The 15,401-nt window shown below is 34.3% G+C and overlaps 1 protein-coding gene across 1 annotated transcript; it reads left to right on the top strand.

The window, feature by feature from the left end:
* Window positions 1-2,500: 2,500 nt before the first annotated feature.
* Window positions 2,501-15,061, top strand: LOC127498650 (NLR family CARD domain-containing protein 3-like). The gene is made up of 10 exons (XM_051868259.1): window positions 2,501-2,788; window positions 3,468-3,564; window positions 4,182-4,286; window positions 4,639-4,743; window positions 4,944-5,028; window positions 5,316-5,511; window positions 5,617-7,447; window positions 9,367-9,537; window positions 13,120-13,293; window positions 15,043-15,061. The coding sequence occupies exons 2-10, from the start codon at window positions 3,542-3,544 to the stop codon at window positions 15,059-15,061; spliced, it is 2,709 nt and encodes a 902-aa protein (XP_051724219.1). The 5' UTR covers window positions 2,501-2,788; window positions 3,468-3,541.
* Window positions 15,062-15,401: the final 340 nt, after the last annotated feature.

The raw sequence follows: 15,401 nt of genomic DNA, 5'->3' as shown, positions 1-15,401 counted from the left end.
TTTATTTACATTTTTATATAGGTTACACCATTTATTTAGACTGTCATTTATTATTTGTTTCATTCACTCTTTTTTTAATTTATTTGTTTCAAATATTTCTTCTATATGTAATATTGAAAAACAAAATAAGCAAATTATAAACTAAAAAAAATGAATTTATCCAACAAATATTGTTCATGATAAACTCTACTAAAGCACTAAAAAAGACTTTGCTTTTCATGATTAAGTCAAGCAGTGTAAGTTTTGGTATTTATCTGAATTGTGATGAATCACATATTTCTTTTTAAACTCTGTTTCTCTTGATGATTAATTAGAAAGATTTGGTGGCAATTAAAATACTATCTACCCTATTTTCAGTGTATTTTTGGATCTTTTGTAGCGTCTTTTATCCCCACAGATGTCATCAAAGCCCTTCAGATTAGAATAAAGCTGGTGATTGTTAATGTTGAATTTCAGAGTTTCGTGGATTAAAGTCCGTATGAAACAGAAGTTGAGCTCGTCTTTTCTTCTCTATTCTGATGTGTATCTGAGTGAAACGCTTCTGGAACAAGAACAAATGTAGGGCGGGGCTTGATTTTGTCCGTGAGGAACTGATTGGATGATTGTTGAAACTAAAACTAATCCATATGAATTGAGTGGTTTAGTCCAGATTTTCTGAAGAGACACGATCGCTTTATATGATGAGCAGACTGAATTTAGGCTTCTATTCACATATAAACATTGATCAGTGAACATAAAGAGAAGCTCAACTGAACACAAACCTCATCGGCTCTTGATGAAGCTCAAACGTGCGGCGAAACACGAGAATGAACCTTTACAATTCAGATCATGTCATAATGAACGTAAAGGTTTTGCAAGCGAATGAAAAAGCTCTTCCAGGGGGACTTAAAAGTTTTGTGAGCGAATGCAAAGTTTCTGTGGGAACGCGATACTTTTGCAAGCTGATGCTAAATTTCTTTGAGCAATGCAAAAGCTTTGAAATATCATCCTCCCTCCATCTCATATTTTTGTCCCCTTAGGGGCTCCATACTACGAAGAATAGCCTTCATTGTGTTTTTGATGTGGTTTTGTTTGTTCAGTGAACATTTCAATCTGCAGTAAGTTCATGACTGAGGATCAGAGTCACATGTTTGCATTATTCTGTTTTGTAAAATAGGATTGACTTTACTTTATTTACACCACCTGTGACACCATTTCATTTGCACCACTGCTTAGAAATATGACATTTGCATGTTTTTAACACTTCTTCAGTGATAAATGGTCTCCATCCAGCCACATGGTCTATAAAACTTAACATTGCCATCTGCTGGCTCTTTTGAGGAACACATTTAGACTAAAATGTAACTGGATCCCAGTTTCAGCTGTTTAGGGTCACAGACTTTCTTTAAATGAAATAAATATGGTTTGCAGAGAGTGGATCTGAAAGAAGTAAACAACACAAGCTGCTGGAGAGAACAGCACCTGACATTAGAAATAATGCTGTAAAATGAGCAGCTAAACCTTTACATGCTTTAACAAGTTTTTATTTTTAACTTCTTAGGAAAGAGGAATGTCAATTTGTTCTAGAATAAACTGAGATTTTAAAGTGAACATTACTTGTAAGCAAACAGAAATAATCTCTAAAGCCTCTGAAGATGGTCTCAACTCCACTAGATAAAAACATCTTCAAAATGAATCAAATATAAAATGCTTCCTCAGGTCAGGTCAAGTAATATATAGTGTTTTTGGGTGAAGAACAGTTAATTGATTGACGTCTGTAGGTGTCAACAACACTGTCTATGACATGCAGAAATCACATACTCTGGGTGGACTTATAAACGTGTTTAGATAAAAAAATATATACATTAAATTAAAAATTATACATAGATATTCCATATTTTTATAGATATAGAGAGCCTGTCTTTAGAGGCCGTCAAAAATTTGGACACAAGAATTTCCTAATGAATTTCCTGTTTTTGTTTTCTTTCTTTGAAAGTAAAAAAAATAATTGAAAACAAACAAACAAACAAACAAACAAACAAACAAAATAATAAAGGATAAAATGTGTATATGATTCACTGTGGATTTCAGATATATCTCAGAAGAAAACAGCAGACGGATCCTCAGTGTTGTGAGAGAGAGTTTCATATGGGCTGCACAAGATGGTGTCTGTGATGTTTATTTCCCCTGTGTGTTTCTATAAATTACTGCATTTATTTTTGTGCAAGTGAGATGAGTAAAGAGCATCTGTTGCATAAATCATTGTCTGCATAAATCATTGTCTGTCTGGTGTCTATAAGCAGTCTGGTCCTAATACAAAACAAAAGGATTGAATGTACATAGCAAATACAAAACTCAGGATGTCATTTACAATATCCAGCATCTTAGATTATAGTCCAGAAACAAGGAATATAACAAATGCACTGCTGAAATGCTAATTTAAGTGGTTTTAAACAAGATTTAGACACATGTGGTAGAATATCCTCGCTCCAGTACAGTAGGTGGCGTAAAACCCGCGAAGAAGAGGAAAACGAAAGTAAAGTCACATCACTGTGAACAACATCAACAGAGATACCAAATAAACATGTTGCTTTCTGGATTTGATCCTTGCGATGTTCCAGAAAACATTCACAATGATAACCAAATCTAACACTCGCGGTCATTTATGAATATTTAATCCACAATTCATCGATCAGCAAGAGATTTTGAGAACGACTCGCGCTGACAGACAACAAGAGAAGGAGGAAAAAGAGGACGTTTATATAAAATACTTATAAATTCTCTTCGTAGTGGACAAGACTTCAAGAAAGTAAGTGAGGGGGTGGGGGTGTATTTTTCAATAACCCTCAATAATCAACTTATTGAGAAACGGTTATTGAAAACGAATATGTTTCTGAAGGATTTCTCTTCCGGTTTAGGCTGTTGATTTTGTGATGCGAAATCGAAAGTATTTTTGAACCAGACATTTACAGTAAACATGTAGATGAAGCCTGTTTTTTATTATTATTATTATTATTATTATTAAATCGAATATTTCAGTTCATATATATCAATTATGATTAGTAGTTATACAGTATGACCATTATAATTCAGGTTATTTTTACTCTACTTTGTACAAATGATTCTAAAATAATTATGAATTCAACCATCATTGTGAACTTGAAGTAATGCTTAAATGACAAAAGATTAAACAATTAATAAAGATTGGGTAAATATGATTGTAAAATTATATTAAACTGCAATAGAGAATATAACAAATTGGGTAAATTTCTGTTCCCCAGTGAATTCATATTTAGAGTCATGAGTCAGTTAAACTCATTAAACAATCTGAAATTATTAAGACATTTTTTATGTCATATTTTACATGACAATATATTAGAAACTCACTTTATTCATTTTTTTTTCTGTTGTTTCTAACTCATCATTCTTCATTATTTTCTTCAGTAACTGCCATGTTCTTCATCTCTGTAAAATCTTGTCATTTCCAGGTCCTGCTGAACGATTGATTGTTTTCTCAAACCAGTGCTGATCAGAGGAGCGAGGAAAGGACTCTCTCTCTAAGATGAGTCTCTCAGAGAAACACAGGTAAGACTGCGTCTGTTTCACACAATCATTTTAAACTCTACTGGAGTTTGCTTTTTCCTGTGAATAACAAAACTTTAATCATTGTTTTATATTTCTTCAATTTTGAACTTCTTAAATTAACTATGACATTGTCTATAAAACCCCACTTGCCACAGGACTCTATAGTCAATATCACAGTCAATAATTTGTTAATTTCCTTCTAGACGCGACCACACTGAATTAATCCAAATACATGACTTTGGTTTTTAGATCATAAAATTATTGACAGACATTAGGAAACAACTATACACTTAATTTAATTGAAGTATGTTAACAAAACTGTGTCACACACACATTTCTGCTCTCCATTTCTGTCAATAAACAAAAACTTGACATGTTCTCTTAAATCAGAGTCAAGTATTTTTTAAATCGTCAACATATTTAATCTCACTCATGTACATTAAAGAAATTGTTAATCCATTGTGAGCCGGTAAAATAAATGATTGATAACTATAAAACTGTAAATTGTGTGAGTGTGTGCATTTCTGTGGAGGATTAGATAAAGACACGGATGTGTTTCAGACACAGTTGAACCTCCTTTACTAAAGTGTTTTTCTCTCTGTTCTTTGTGTCATTAGTGTAAGATCAGGATCACATGTGTCCAGCTTTGTGTCTCTGAAGAGTGATCAGTCAAAAGGACAAGTACCAGACTTCAGTGGGGAAAAACCATCATCTAATAAAAGGTATTTTGTGTGTTTACTTTATAGGGTTGAATTATTTGTCCACAGTGGTGTATGTGATTGAACTTGACTGAATAAAACAATAAGTCACAATAAAACTCAATTCCTGGGAACCTTATGAAACTCATTCCAGTAACACAATTACACAGTCAAACACAAGGAGGCATAAATTCACTATGGAAAATAATTCATGCAACTAAACGTGTAAATATCCATCCATCCAACCATAGTCATAAATGGACAAATGCACAGCTGTACTGTATTTAATTACTAATTGCAACATTAAACCTTTTCAAATGAGACTAAAGTATCTCCTTTACTAAAGTGTTTTTCTCTCTGTTCTTTGTGTCATTAGTGTAAGATCAGGATCACATGTGTCCAGCTCTGTGTCTCTGAAGAGTGATCGGTCAAAAGGACAAGTACCAGACTTCAGTGGGGAAAAACCATCATCTAATAAAAGGTATTTAATGTTTCTAATTTTTGGTCACACATTGACTCTGTTTAAAAAGTTGTATCAGTGAATACAAATCATGAAACATTTTTAGATCAAATATTTATCAAAGTTTTCATGGTTAATGTTTTTTTTCTAGCTTTCTGTAATATTTTGCCAAGAAAATATTAATATCAGTATTTTATTTTATTGTATTTATTTGTTTACAGGCTTCAATATGAGACATTAGACTCAGACGTTCAGACTCACAGGAACCACAAGAATTTCAAAGACAATCTCCTGTGGATCTTCCAGGTAGGAAAACACATTTTCATAAATGTTTAATATTTATACCAAACAAATATTATTTGTTATTGAACAAAAAAATGTAATTTAATTAATCTTGATCACTTAATTTTCCTTTTAAGCACATTTGTTTTTCTATTTGTGAAAAATAAAAGCTGGTTAGCATGTTAGTCTTTTAATTGGATTTTTTATTTTTGCGGTATTATAATTATTGAATAAACAGTGTTGACCAAATGTAGATGTACAAATTGGTTTAAATTGTGTTATTCTGTCTTTTTTCTTACTTTTGTTTGTAGGATCTTGAGAGCAAAATAATCACATTTCTGAAGAAAGAGCTGGAAAAGTTTAAGAAAATATTACAACATGAGAACACAGAAAACTTTGTGAAGGACTTTAATGAGAATAGATGCAGTATCAAAGCAGCAGCTCTTGATCTCACACTACATTACCTGAGAGAGATGAAGCAAGATGAAGCTGCTGATGCTCTAGAAGGTCAGAGACTCATGACCATCTGTCAGATTGTCACTTATTAATGTAGACTATCTATAAAACTTTAAATGAAGACTAAAACCATGTACTTTTTGTCCTTGTGTTCAGATGAGCTGCTCTTCATTCATCAGCTAAAATATGGCCTAAAGAAGAAGTATCAATGTGTGTTTGAAGGAATTGCGAAGCATGGTGACTCCATACTTCTGAATAACATCTACACAGATCTCTATATCACTCAGGGTGGCAGTGAACAGGTCAATACTGAACATGAGGTCAGACAGATTGAAGTTGCTTCCAGGCGTCATGAATCTCAAGAGATTCAGGTTAAATGCACAAATTTGTTTGAAGCTCCTGAACAAGACGAGGAGATCCGAACTGTACTGACAAAAGGAGTCGCTGGCATCGGAAAATCAGTCTCTGTGCAAAAGTTTGTTCTGGACTGGGCTGAAGGAAAAGAAAATCAAGATATCAGTTTCATATTTCCTCTTCCATTCAGAGAGATGAACTTAAAGGAGAAAGAAAAACTAAGTTTGATGGACCTTATAACTCATTTTTTCCCAGAGACAAAAGGACTGAACCTTACAAGAAGGAATCAATTCAAAGTCCTGTTCATCCTTGATGGATTGGACGAATGTCGCCTTCCTCTGAAGTTTGATTGTAATGAGACGTGGTGTGATGTATCGTCACCAGCCTCTCTGGATGTTCTCCTAACGAACCTCATGAAGGGAAATCTGCTTCCTTCTGCTCTCATCTGGATCACCACCAGACCAGCAGCTGCCAGTAAGATTCCTCCTGACTGTATCGACCGGCTGACAGAGATACGAGGATTCAGTGACGCACAAAAGGAAGAGTACTTCAAAAAAAGATTCACGGATCAGAATCAGGCCATCACAATCATTGATCATGTTAAAAAATCAAAGAGTCTCTTTATCATGTGCCACATCCCAGTCTTCTGCTGGATTTCAGCCACTGTTCTCCAGAACATTCTGGAGGAGAAAAGAAATAATGATGTGAAAAACAATCAGGCTGATGAGATCTCTAAAACACTACAGGAATCAAATACTGAAGACACTCCCAAGACTCTGACACAAATGTACACACACTTTCTCCGCTTTCAGATCCAGCAGAGCCACCGAAAATATGATGGAGAATACAGATCAGATGTTTCCTGGGATAAAGACGCCATCCTTTCACTGGGGAAACTGGCATTTCATCAGCTGGAAAGAAACAACGTGATCTTCTATGACACAGACCTGGAAGCCTGTGGTATTGACGTCTATAAGGCATCAGTGTACTCAGGCATGTGTACCCAGATCTTTAAGGAGGAAACAGGGATCATTCTTGGTACCATTTACTGCTTTGTTCACTTGAGCATTCAAGAGTTTATTGCAGCCCTTTATGCACATCTGTTTCTAGACATCAACAAGAAAAGTATGTTTGTTCATGAGTCTACAGAACAGAAAAGCAAAAATGAAACCATGATTGATTTTCTGAAGACTGCAGTGGACGAGGCGCTCAAGAGTGACAATGGACACCTGGACCTTTTCCTTCGCTTCCTCCTCGGTCTGTCACTCCAGTCCAATCGACGACTCTTACGGGGTCTCTTGACACAGCAAGACGGCAATGACCAGAGCAACAAGGAAATAGTTCAGTACATCAAGCAGAAATTAGAAGGTAATCTGTCTGCAGAGAGATCCATCAATCTGTTCTACTGTCTGAATGAACTGAACGACCAAACTCTGGTGAAGGAGATTCAGACCCACCTTAGCAAAGGAAGTCTCTCATCTGGTGACCTTTCACCTGCCCAGTGGTCTGCTTTGGTCTTTGTGTTGTTGACATCAGAGGAAGAGCTAGAGGAGTTTGAGCTTCAGAAATTCAAGAAATCAGACGAGTGTCTCATTAGATTATCGGCAGTCATCAAAACCTCCAGAAGAGCTCTGTAAGTCATTTAACATGTTTTGTCAATGCATTTATCTACATTATTCTATAGTGATTCCCCATCATGAAAATTAACTTAAAGGCCCTGATATACAAGCAAAGTTCTTTTTCGTTCTTCGTTTAGGGGTAAAACGAAGTTCGAAATACGTGAGCAGCGATATACTGTAATTGAACATCTGACACCACCCACACTGCTGAGAGCGACGGTTTAATGAATATGTACAAATGTTGCACGCTTTCCTCTCAGTAACAAAATAAACACAATAAAACTGAGAAACTAGCAAGGATTTGTGGATATGTTTGTTTGCACAAGCTCTGTAATTCGGCACTCCAGCAAAGTCACGTCGCGTTTATATTATAACACTTTATACAGTATATTCGTTCGGCCTGATTTTGTTCGAAATGATTCACATCAGTTTGTACTTCGATTTCGTTTGAAGTGTATCGGGGACTTTACCCAGTAAAGCCTGACATATGAAATAATAGTCTGAAAAAATCTATTTTTTTAATGGAGACAGTTTATCAAATATTTAGACAAAATATAAAAGAACATTTAAAAATGTTTGCGTATTTGTTTTTGTTACAGATGTTATTTATATTGCCAAAAAATAAAATAATTCTGAAAGGTTATGATATAAAACAAGAGATTTTTATATAACAGGCTAAATAAAGTACAATTATATTATCAGTTGGTACTCTGTATCTCCCAATAATTTGATATTTTAAATGCTTAGTTTTATGAGAAGTGCTTTAGTTTTAATTGTGTTTGTACTGCAATAAGTAGATGATTGAGAGATTTACAAATAAACATTTATCAAAAGTCTGTTGTATCATATTTGATGTACACATTTTAAGATGGTTTTCTAAAAATTTTTTTTTTTTTTATCTAGTTTAAATTAAAATATGTATTTCTAATTTAGTAAATATTAAGTAAAATAAATATAAATTTAATTTCAGCAATTGTTATGGATGTGTTTATACTATCATTAAATTAATGATATTTCACCCATTGGCCCTGCTCTCTAAGATATCCGCGTCGGCCATCGGTTGACCAGTAATCAAAGAAACCTCAATCGCTTTAATCCAGTAAATGTTAATCTTAAAATATTAATAACTAATACAATTTAAGTAATTTTAGATTTAGTAGTAATTTTAGATTAGATTTAAGTAATCTTAGCTTAAATCATTAAAGATTTCATTGCAACAAGACATATACATGTGAATGCAGGCATTTTTTCAGACATCCCTAACCCTAAAATTTACATAAACTCCAGAACATAGTATTTACATAAATTCTCAAGCTTTGTTGTTGTTGAGCAACCGAAGCGTGAGCTGTTAAAGCAACGCCTTCTTTTGGAAAGCGGGCTGCAAGCAGCAGCTCATTTGCATCTAAAGGGACACACACAAAAAAGGCACGTTTTTGCTTACACCCAACAGGGGCAAATTTGACAAGCTATAATAAATGATCTGTGGGGTATTTTGAGCTGAAACTTCACAGACACATTCTGGGGACACCAGAGACTTATATTACATCTTGTGAAAGGGGCATTATAGGTCCCCTTTAAGTGTCCCCAAAGAAGTGAGCCAAAGGCAACAGTGGCAAGAACCCAAACTCCATCAGGTGAAAGAAATATAGAAAAAAATCATTGGAGAAACCAGGCTCAGCTATAAAAAGCTAGAAATCTTAACACAAATATTTTATTTTTCATTCTTCATATTTTTCACATGCTTCATTTTACCCAGGAAATTTGTACAGGAAATACTAGTTTTTGAGGAGTATTCATATTTTAGCTCTGCCTCTTTACTGTATATATGCTACTTATGTAAAAATAATAATGGAAAATATATTTAATATTTGCATGTAGAAAATGTATTGATGTGTTCCATCTAATTCTGTGATGTGATTTATTTCTCTTGTAGGTTAAATGACTGTAACTTAACAGACAAAAGCTGTTCAGCTCTGGCTGCAGTTCTTGGAGCAGATACTAATCTGAAAGAGCTGAACATGAACAATAATAATCTGCAGGATTTAGGATTGAAGCTGCTCTGCACTGGACTGAAGAATATAAACTGTAAATTGGAGATACTGAGGTAAGTTGAGCCACAGGAGTCAAATGCCGAGAGTGAGGTGCAATGACTGACAGGATGTTGTCAGAGGCAAAAGCGCAAGAGAACTTTTGTTAATAAATGTTGCATTTTTTTGTTTAAAGTGCCCCTATTATGGATTTTTGAAAATTATCTTTTATGTAGTGTGAAACATAGCTCTAAATGATTGAAAACATCCTGCAAAGTTTTAAATCTGAAAGTGCACCGTATATTAAGTTATTGTCTCTCAAAAGTAAGAGTAGACTCTGAATCAATTAAACGAGTCATTTGTAAAACGAATCTTAAGCTGTAAGTACGATTAATAATTGTTGCCACATTTGACAGACTGACTGTTTTGTAGGAAAGAATGTAGTTATAATTCTCACAGAGAAAATAATTAAAATTAGTTAAGTTTTTAAGGAGCCAAGATACAAAACTGCCCCCTAACAAAAAGACTAGTAAAAAAATACATTAAATTCTTCTATACAAATATGCAATTAGCAAGGACTAAAATCCAGTGTCTTACATCCACACAGTTCTGAGTTTCAGTACAATGGCCTAAGTAGACTAACATTACTGGACTGAAACCCTTATAGGGTTCAATCCGAACATGTCAGTGACGTCTCCGCGTCCAAATTCCAAGCCAGAGTCACCTCATTCTCTGTAGCATGTACAATACGTATTTATCCTAGTTGTGTGTTGTGTTCGCTCCGTGCAGCTTGTAGGTCTCCGGCTAACCAGCTAACAGCAGTATGTGTTCGCTCGCAATTGTCTCGAAATGTGTCCAATGTTTTTTGTTGTTATTACTTGGAGTTATGATAAAGAATAGAGTAATACGTTGGTGTACAACTGCAGTGCTTTATCAATACGTTTCTGCATTGCACTTACGCATATACCATGACTGTGTGTTTACCACCGAGCTGTGGGCTAGGTTCGCTAACATAAACAACACAAAGCAACTTAATTCCACTCTGAGTCTTTATTTTTAGAACAGAGCGGATCACCATCATTATTATTATAATATAATGTAAGTGATGCAAGCACTATATACTGTACTCCGTGTTAACCAGCAGAAGTCATCTGACCAATCACCGCAGATTAGCGTCACGCAAACAAGGGGTTCGGCAAAATGAATCATTGAGCGAATCATTTGGGAGTTGTTGAGCAAATAAAGTAAAAATAAATGCATATTATAAGACAATTAATGTGTTTTTTGACCTTGCATGATTTTAAACCTGTTGTTGGGGACTTCCAAAACAAAAATAGGAACCTTTCAAATGCCATAATAGGGGCACTTTAATATATGTGAGTTTGTTTTTGTTTTATTGTTGCTGTGTTTTTCATTAAAAAATAATAATTAACTACGAACTAAGCATTCGTTTAAAAACCCAAAGATCTTTTATTTATTTGTTACAATGTGGGTATACCATATCATCCGTCTTATTAATTTTGGTAATAAAAGTCCAATGTTTAAAAAGCGCAATGGGCTCAGTGCTCAAGATGGTGTCTTTGAGATTTGGTGGTGTGAGTGTGTGCAGGTTTACCTCCACTCATACTCTTTCAGTCTTAGTGATGTTCGCATTTACTGTAAGAAGAAACTTTTATATGAAGCTTGGCTAGGTATAATTATTATTATTTTTTTTTTAAATTAAAGAGAAGATGGGGTTACACTTTATTTTACAGTGCTGTAGTTACATTGTAATTACTCAAATAAGTACTGAGTACTATTAATTAATTACATGTACTTACTATAGAGTTAGAGTTACAGTTAGGGTTAGGGTTTGGTTTAGGGTTAGTTACTTGTAATTATGCATAATTTACTGTTATTACTATAGGAAGTACATGTAGTAATGTGTAACTACGGTACTGTAAAATAAAGTGTTACCGAAGATGGTGGTCTATCAGAGATGAAAGAAAACATTCTTACATTATTGTGTACCTCTGTGGCTGTGCTGTAATTCATCAAGATGCGCAGAGATTATCTTTCATTCTTTCTCCTCTTGTTTGTCTCCATATTCAGTTTTTGCAACTAACTTTCAATACATTTGTACAAAGAACAAAATCAGGGTTCCCACGCGCCTTGAAAGTACTTGGATTTCAGACACATGAATTCAAGGCCTGGAAAGTACTTGAAAACAAATATTGGTCTTTGAAAGTGCTTGAATTAAATTTGAAATAAATTTTGTGAAAATTATAACAGATCCTCCTTAGTCCTATAGTATATTTGTTTTGGAATATTATTTTACAATCAGTTTCCGAGTGTTTTCCATTGCGGTACTTTCCCTTGCTTGTTATTAGGCGGGGTTTGCTTTCTGTCAGTTGCAGTCCTGGTGCCTCTGTCTCAACATACTGTGAAGTACAAAGTGACATACATTCACATCACATGTTAACACAGCAGTAGAGTTATACTCACGTAACACTGCAGTTATTCACAATCACAAAAGTTTATTATTTGCATGAGTTTTAAAGCCTTGCCGGTTAAACACTTTCTGGTCTGACACGTTCTTTTCTGAGCGGATACTCCCGAAGCGCACACACTCTAAAAGCCAGTCAAACACTGCATTTGCTGGAAAAAAGTTATCATTCGCATCTTATTCTGCTAAAACTGTCAAATACACACAAGGTTTACACCATCGGTTAAGTGTAAAGTGAAAGTAAACAGTTGAGAGACAATCGAATGCGTGTCAATATATAAGATGCGCGCATTAAAGGGACAGACAACACATGCTGCGACTTGTCCTTAAAGGGATAGTTCAACCAAAAATGAAAATTCTGTCTTTATTTACTCACTCTATAGTGAGTAAATATCACCCACCCCTACTTATTAATAAGAATATTATGCATATTGTGTGTAGCTAGTTGTCCCCCAAGGGGGCGTTCTCCCCACTCTACCCTAAATTCACAATTGCAAGTTAAAAAGTCAGAATTGTGTGATTATAAAGCCACAATTGTGTCTTATAAAGCCACAATTGTGTCTTATAAAGTCAGAATTGAGATATATAAATTGCAATTTTTCAAATTGCAGATTTTTTTTTCTCAGAAGTGCTCATTTATATCTCTCAATTCTAACTTTTTTCTCAGAATTGCAAGCTTATGTCTATAATATATTGTATATATTCTGACAATTACGATCCATATGATTTTTTTTCACTCAATTGCAAAATTAATTATTTTTTACAATATTCTCTCTATATTATAATGTTTTTACTCAAGTAATGATTCATAAAAAATGAAAACCAAAAGTGTGGAAAGATTGTTAATATTAGGGATAAGAAAGCTGCAACTGGTTTTAATGTTTCCAAAATTAATGTACAAATGATTCTAACCTCTTCTGGGTTAAAATGGATGCAAATGCAATAGGAGGGTTAAAATGTTAAGAACTGTAAGAGGTCTTTCATGACGCTCCATATGCTGGGATGTGAATTTGATAGGTGCTTGATATAAAATAAATTTAAAAAGTCCTTGAAATTCATTGAATCTGGTGATCATGAAAGAGTGGGAACCCTGACAAAATAAAATTCACTTTGAGGATTTCTGTTGTTCAGGTTTAACTGATTAATCAGCTGAATGTTTTCATTCCTGTTCTAGACTCTCTAACTGCAGTGTAACAGAAGAAGGTTATAAAGCTCTGGCTTCAGCTCTGAGATCAAACCCTTCACACCTGATAGAGCTGGATCTCACAGGAAATGATCCTGGACAATCAGGAGTGAAGGAGCTCAGTGATTTACTACAGGATCCAAACTGTCAACTGAAGACACTGAGGTGAGACGGGATGAAATAATGAACATTATTAACAAAATATGCAAGCTAACAAAATATGGAGGCTAAATAGTCATAACAAATATATCATTTTAGTCATACAATAAGTTAGACAATTTGTTGCATCAAAATGATCAAGATCAGATCAGATGCTGCAGGTTCTGACATGATGATGATAACCGTCAACACAGTTTAGTTGTGGTTCAAGCTACAGGTCAAATAGACATTATGGGTCAGTATATGTGCTATTCTGGAGCAGTGTTGGGTGTAATGTGTTACTGTAGTTAAATTACTTATCCACTGAAAAAGTAAAGTAAGGGATTACTGTTCATTTTTAGGTAATTTAATTTCAGTTGCTTATAATGTACTTGCGTTACATACTGTAAATTAGTTCAATGGTTCTGTTTAAATCAATATTGAATTTAAAATCTAAATTTGTTGTCTAAAGGTAAAAGTGAACGCTGCCTCTTTAAAATTGTTAGCTGTAGTGCAGTTGCGCGTGAGTTCGCAACTTCGCACCAGTTGGCTGTGTAGACGCTGTCTGAAGATGTCGGCAGAAGCGAGTGGCTGTTTTGCAGAATGGAAATAATCCAATTACTTCATTTTTTTTGATACAGGTAGGCAAGAACATTACTGTAAAATGTAAGCTATGTCCTAGAGAGAAAAAACTGTGCGCGCTCTGTGAGAGACGGATTTCAGTCAGTGTGCTCTCACATAAATGTTCAAATACACACACAGTTATGTCAAAATGCCCGTCTTGGCATATATTCGCGTTGGTTATGTGAATACGAACAGCAAGTGTAACAGCATATTGTCTCCGTCCATTATCAAACAACAAAAGAAAAGCTTAAATAAGGATTAATCTATATTTAATTTATACAGTTATGACTATGCAGAGTTATTTTATATTTGATTATTCAATTTCTGTGGTATTTTTACTTAGTACTATTAGACCTACCTGGAAAAAAATATATAGCATTGTTTTATTTGTATTTTTATATATTTTTACTGTGGTATCGACTTTGGTATCGAGTATTGTGCACTTTTGGTGGTGTCAGTACCAACTACTAGATTTTTCTGACATTCCTATTTGTTACTAAAAAATTTTAAGTATTAAAAAGTAAATAAAAGTATTATAGTACATGTTTTAATAAAGTTAAAATGTTTTAAAAACCTATAAAAGGCTAAACTATTCCATGTTTGACTAAATTATTAAAAGAGTTTCCTTTCTATTGTCCATCCGGTCAAGGTTTATAAGGATTTTAAGAAGTAATTAATAAGTTACTTATTGAGTAATTAAATTACTTTTCAGACAGAGTAATTAGAAAAGTATTTTAAATACAACATTGATGATGTAATTAGTAATGGATTTGTAAAAATTGCATTTCATGTGATTTTTGGCCATTCAGGATGGGTCAATACCACAATTTTGGCTTCGGTACGGTACCACAATCTAATACCGGTATATCGGTATTAAATCGATACCATACAGGGTCTAAATTTTGGTGCGGGTATTGCACATAATTATTCTCATTCTCGCAGGTTGCGCGTTTACAAAGAGGGAAATTACCGCAAATGTTTATTAGTAAATTAATCAACACAGATTATCACATCAAATCAGTAATTGGTTACCACTTATAGCACACTTGAACCCATAGTCTATTACAAGTGTTAACTAAATACATTTTTAAAATACAGAGATAGTATATTAAAAGCACATTTTAGTTCATATTTCATGGTATTTCAAAATAGCACAGTTGAGAACACTTAGATGTTATTAAGATTATCTTAAGAAGTACTAATGAAGAATCTTTAGTATATTAAGTACAAAATTAGTGTGCGAAAATAGAGCACTTTAAGTACATATGCGCCCTGCGATACAACACTCTCGTGCGGGTTTCGGACAACTGACGGAAATCACTTGCCCACGTTTTTTTAAACCCATTTTGAACATCCAAGCGATTTTATCATTCAGTAGTAACGTTCTTGGCAGCTCTGTGAGAGATGGTTTCTTTGCGCTTATACCAACAAACAACGCACACACAAGCCGCCTGTATAGAGCTCGCGCCTTCCAAATTGAGTTGTTTTACCTTAAACGGTATTTAATGTAT

This window comes from Ctenopharyngodon idella, chromosome 2 (genome assembly GCF_019924925.1).
Source record: "Ctenopharyngodon idella isolate HZGC_01 chromosome 2, HZGC01, whole genome shotgun sequence".
Lineage (NCBI taxonomy): Eukaryota > Metazoa > Chordata > Actinopteri > Cypriniformes > Xenocyprididae > Ctenopharyngodon > Ctenopharyngodon idella.
This window is presented reverse-complemented; position numbering and strand designations above follow the sequence as displayed.

Coding starts and splice junctions, on each gene's coding strand:
- LOC127498650 (XM_051868259.1), top strand. CDS start 3,542: ATGAGTCTCTCAGAGAAACACAG. Junction 3,565..4,181: donor AGTCTCTCAGAGAAACACAG/GTAAGACTGCGT, acceptor TTGTGTCATTAG/TGTAAGATCAGGATCACATG. Junction 4,287..4,638: donor AAACCATCATCTAATAAAAG/GTATTTTGTGTG, acceptor TTGTGTCATTAG/TGTAAGATCAGGATCACATG.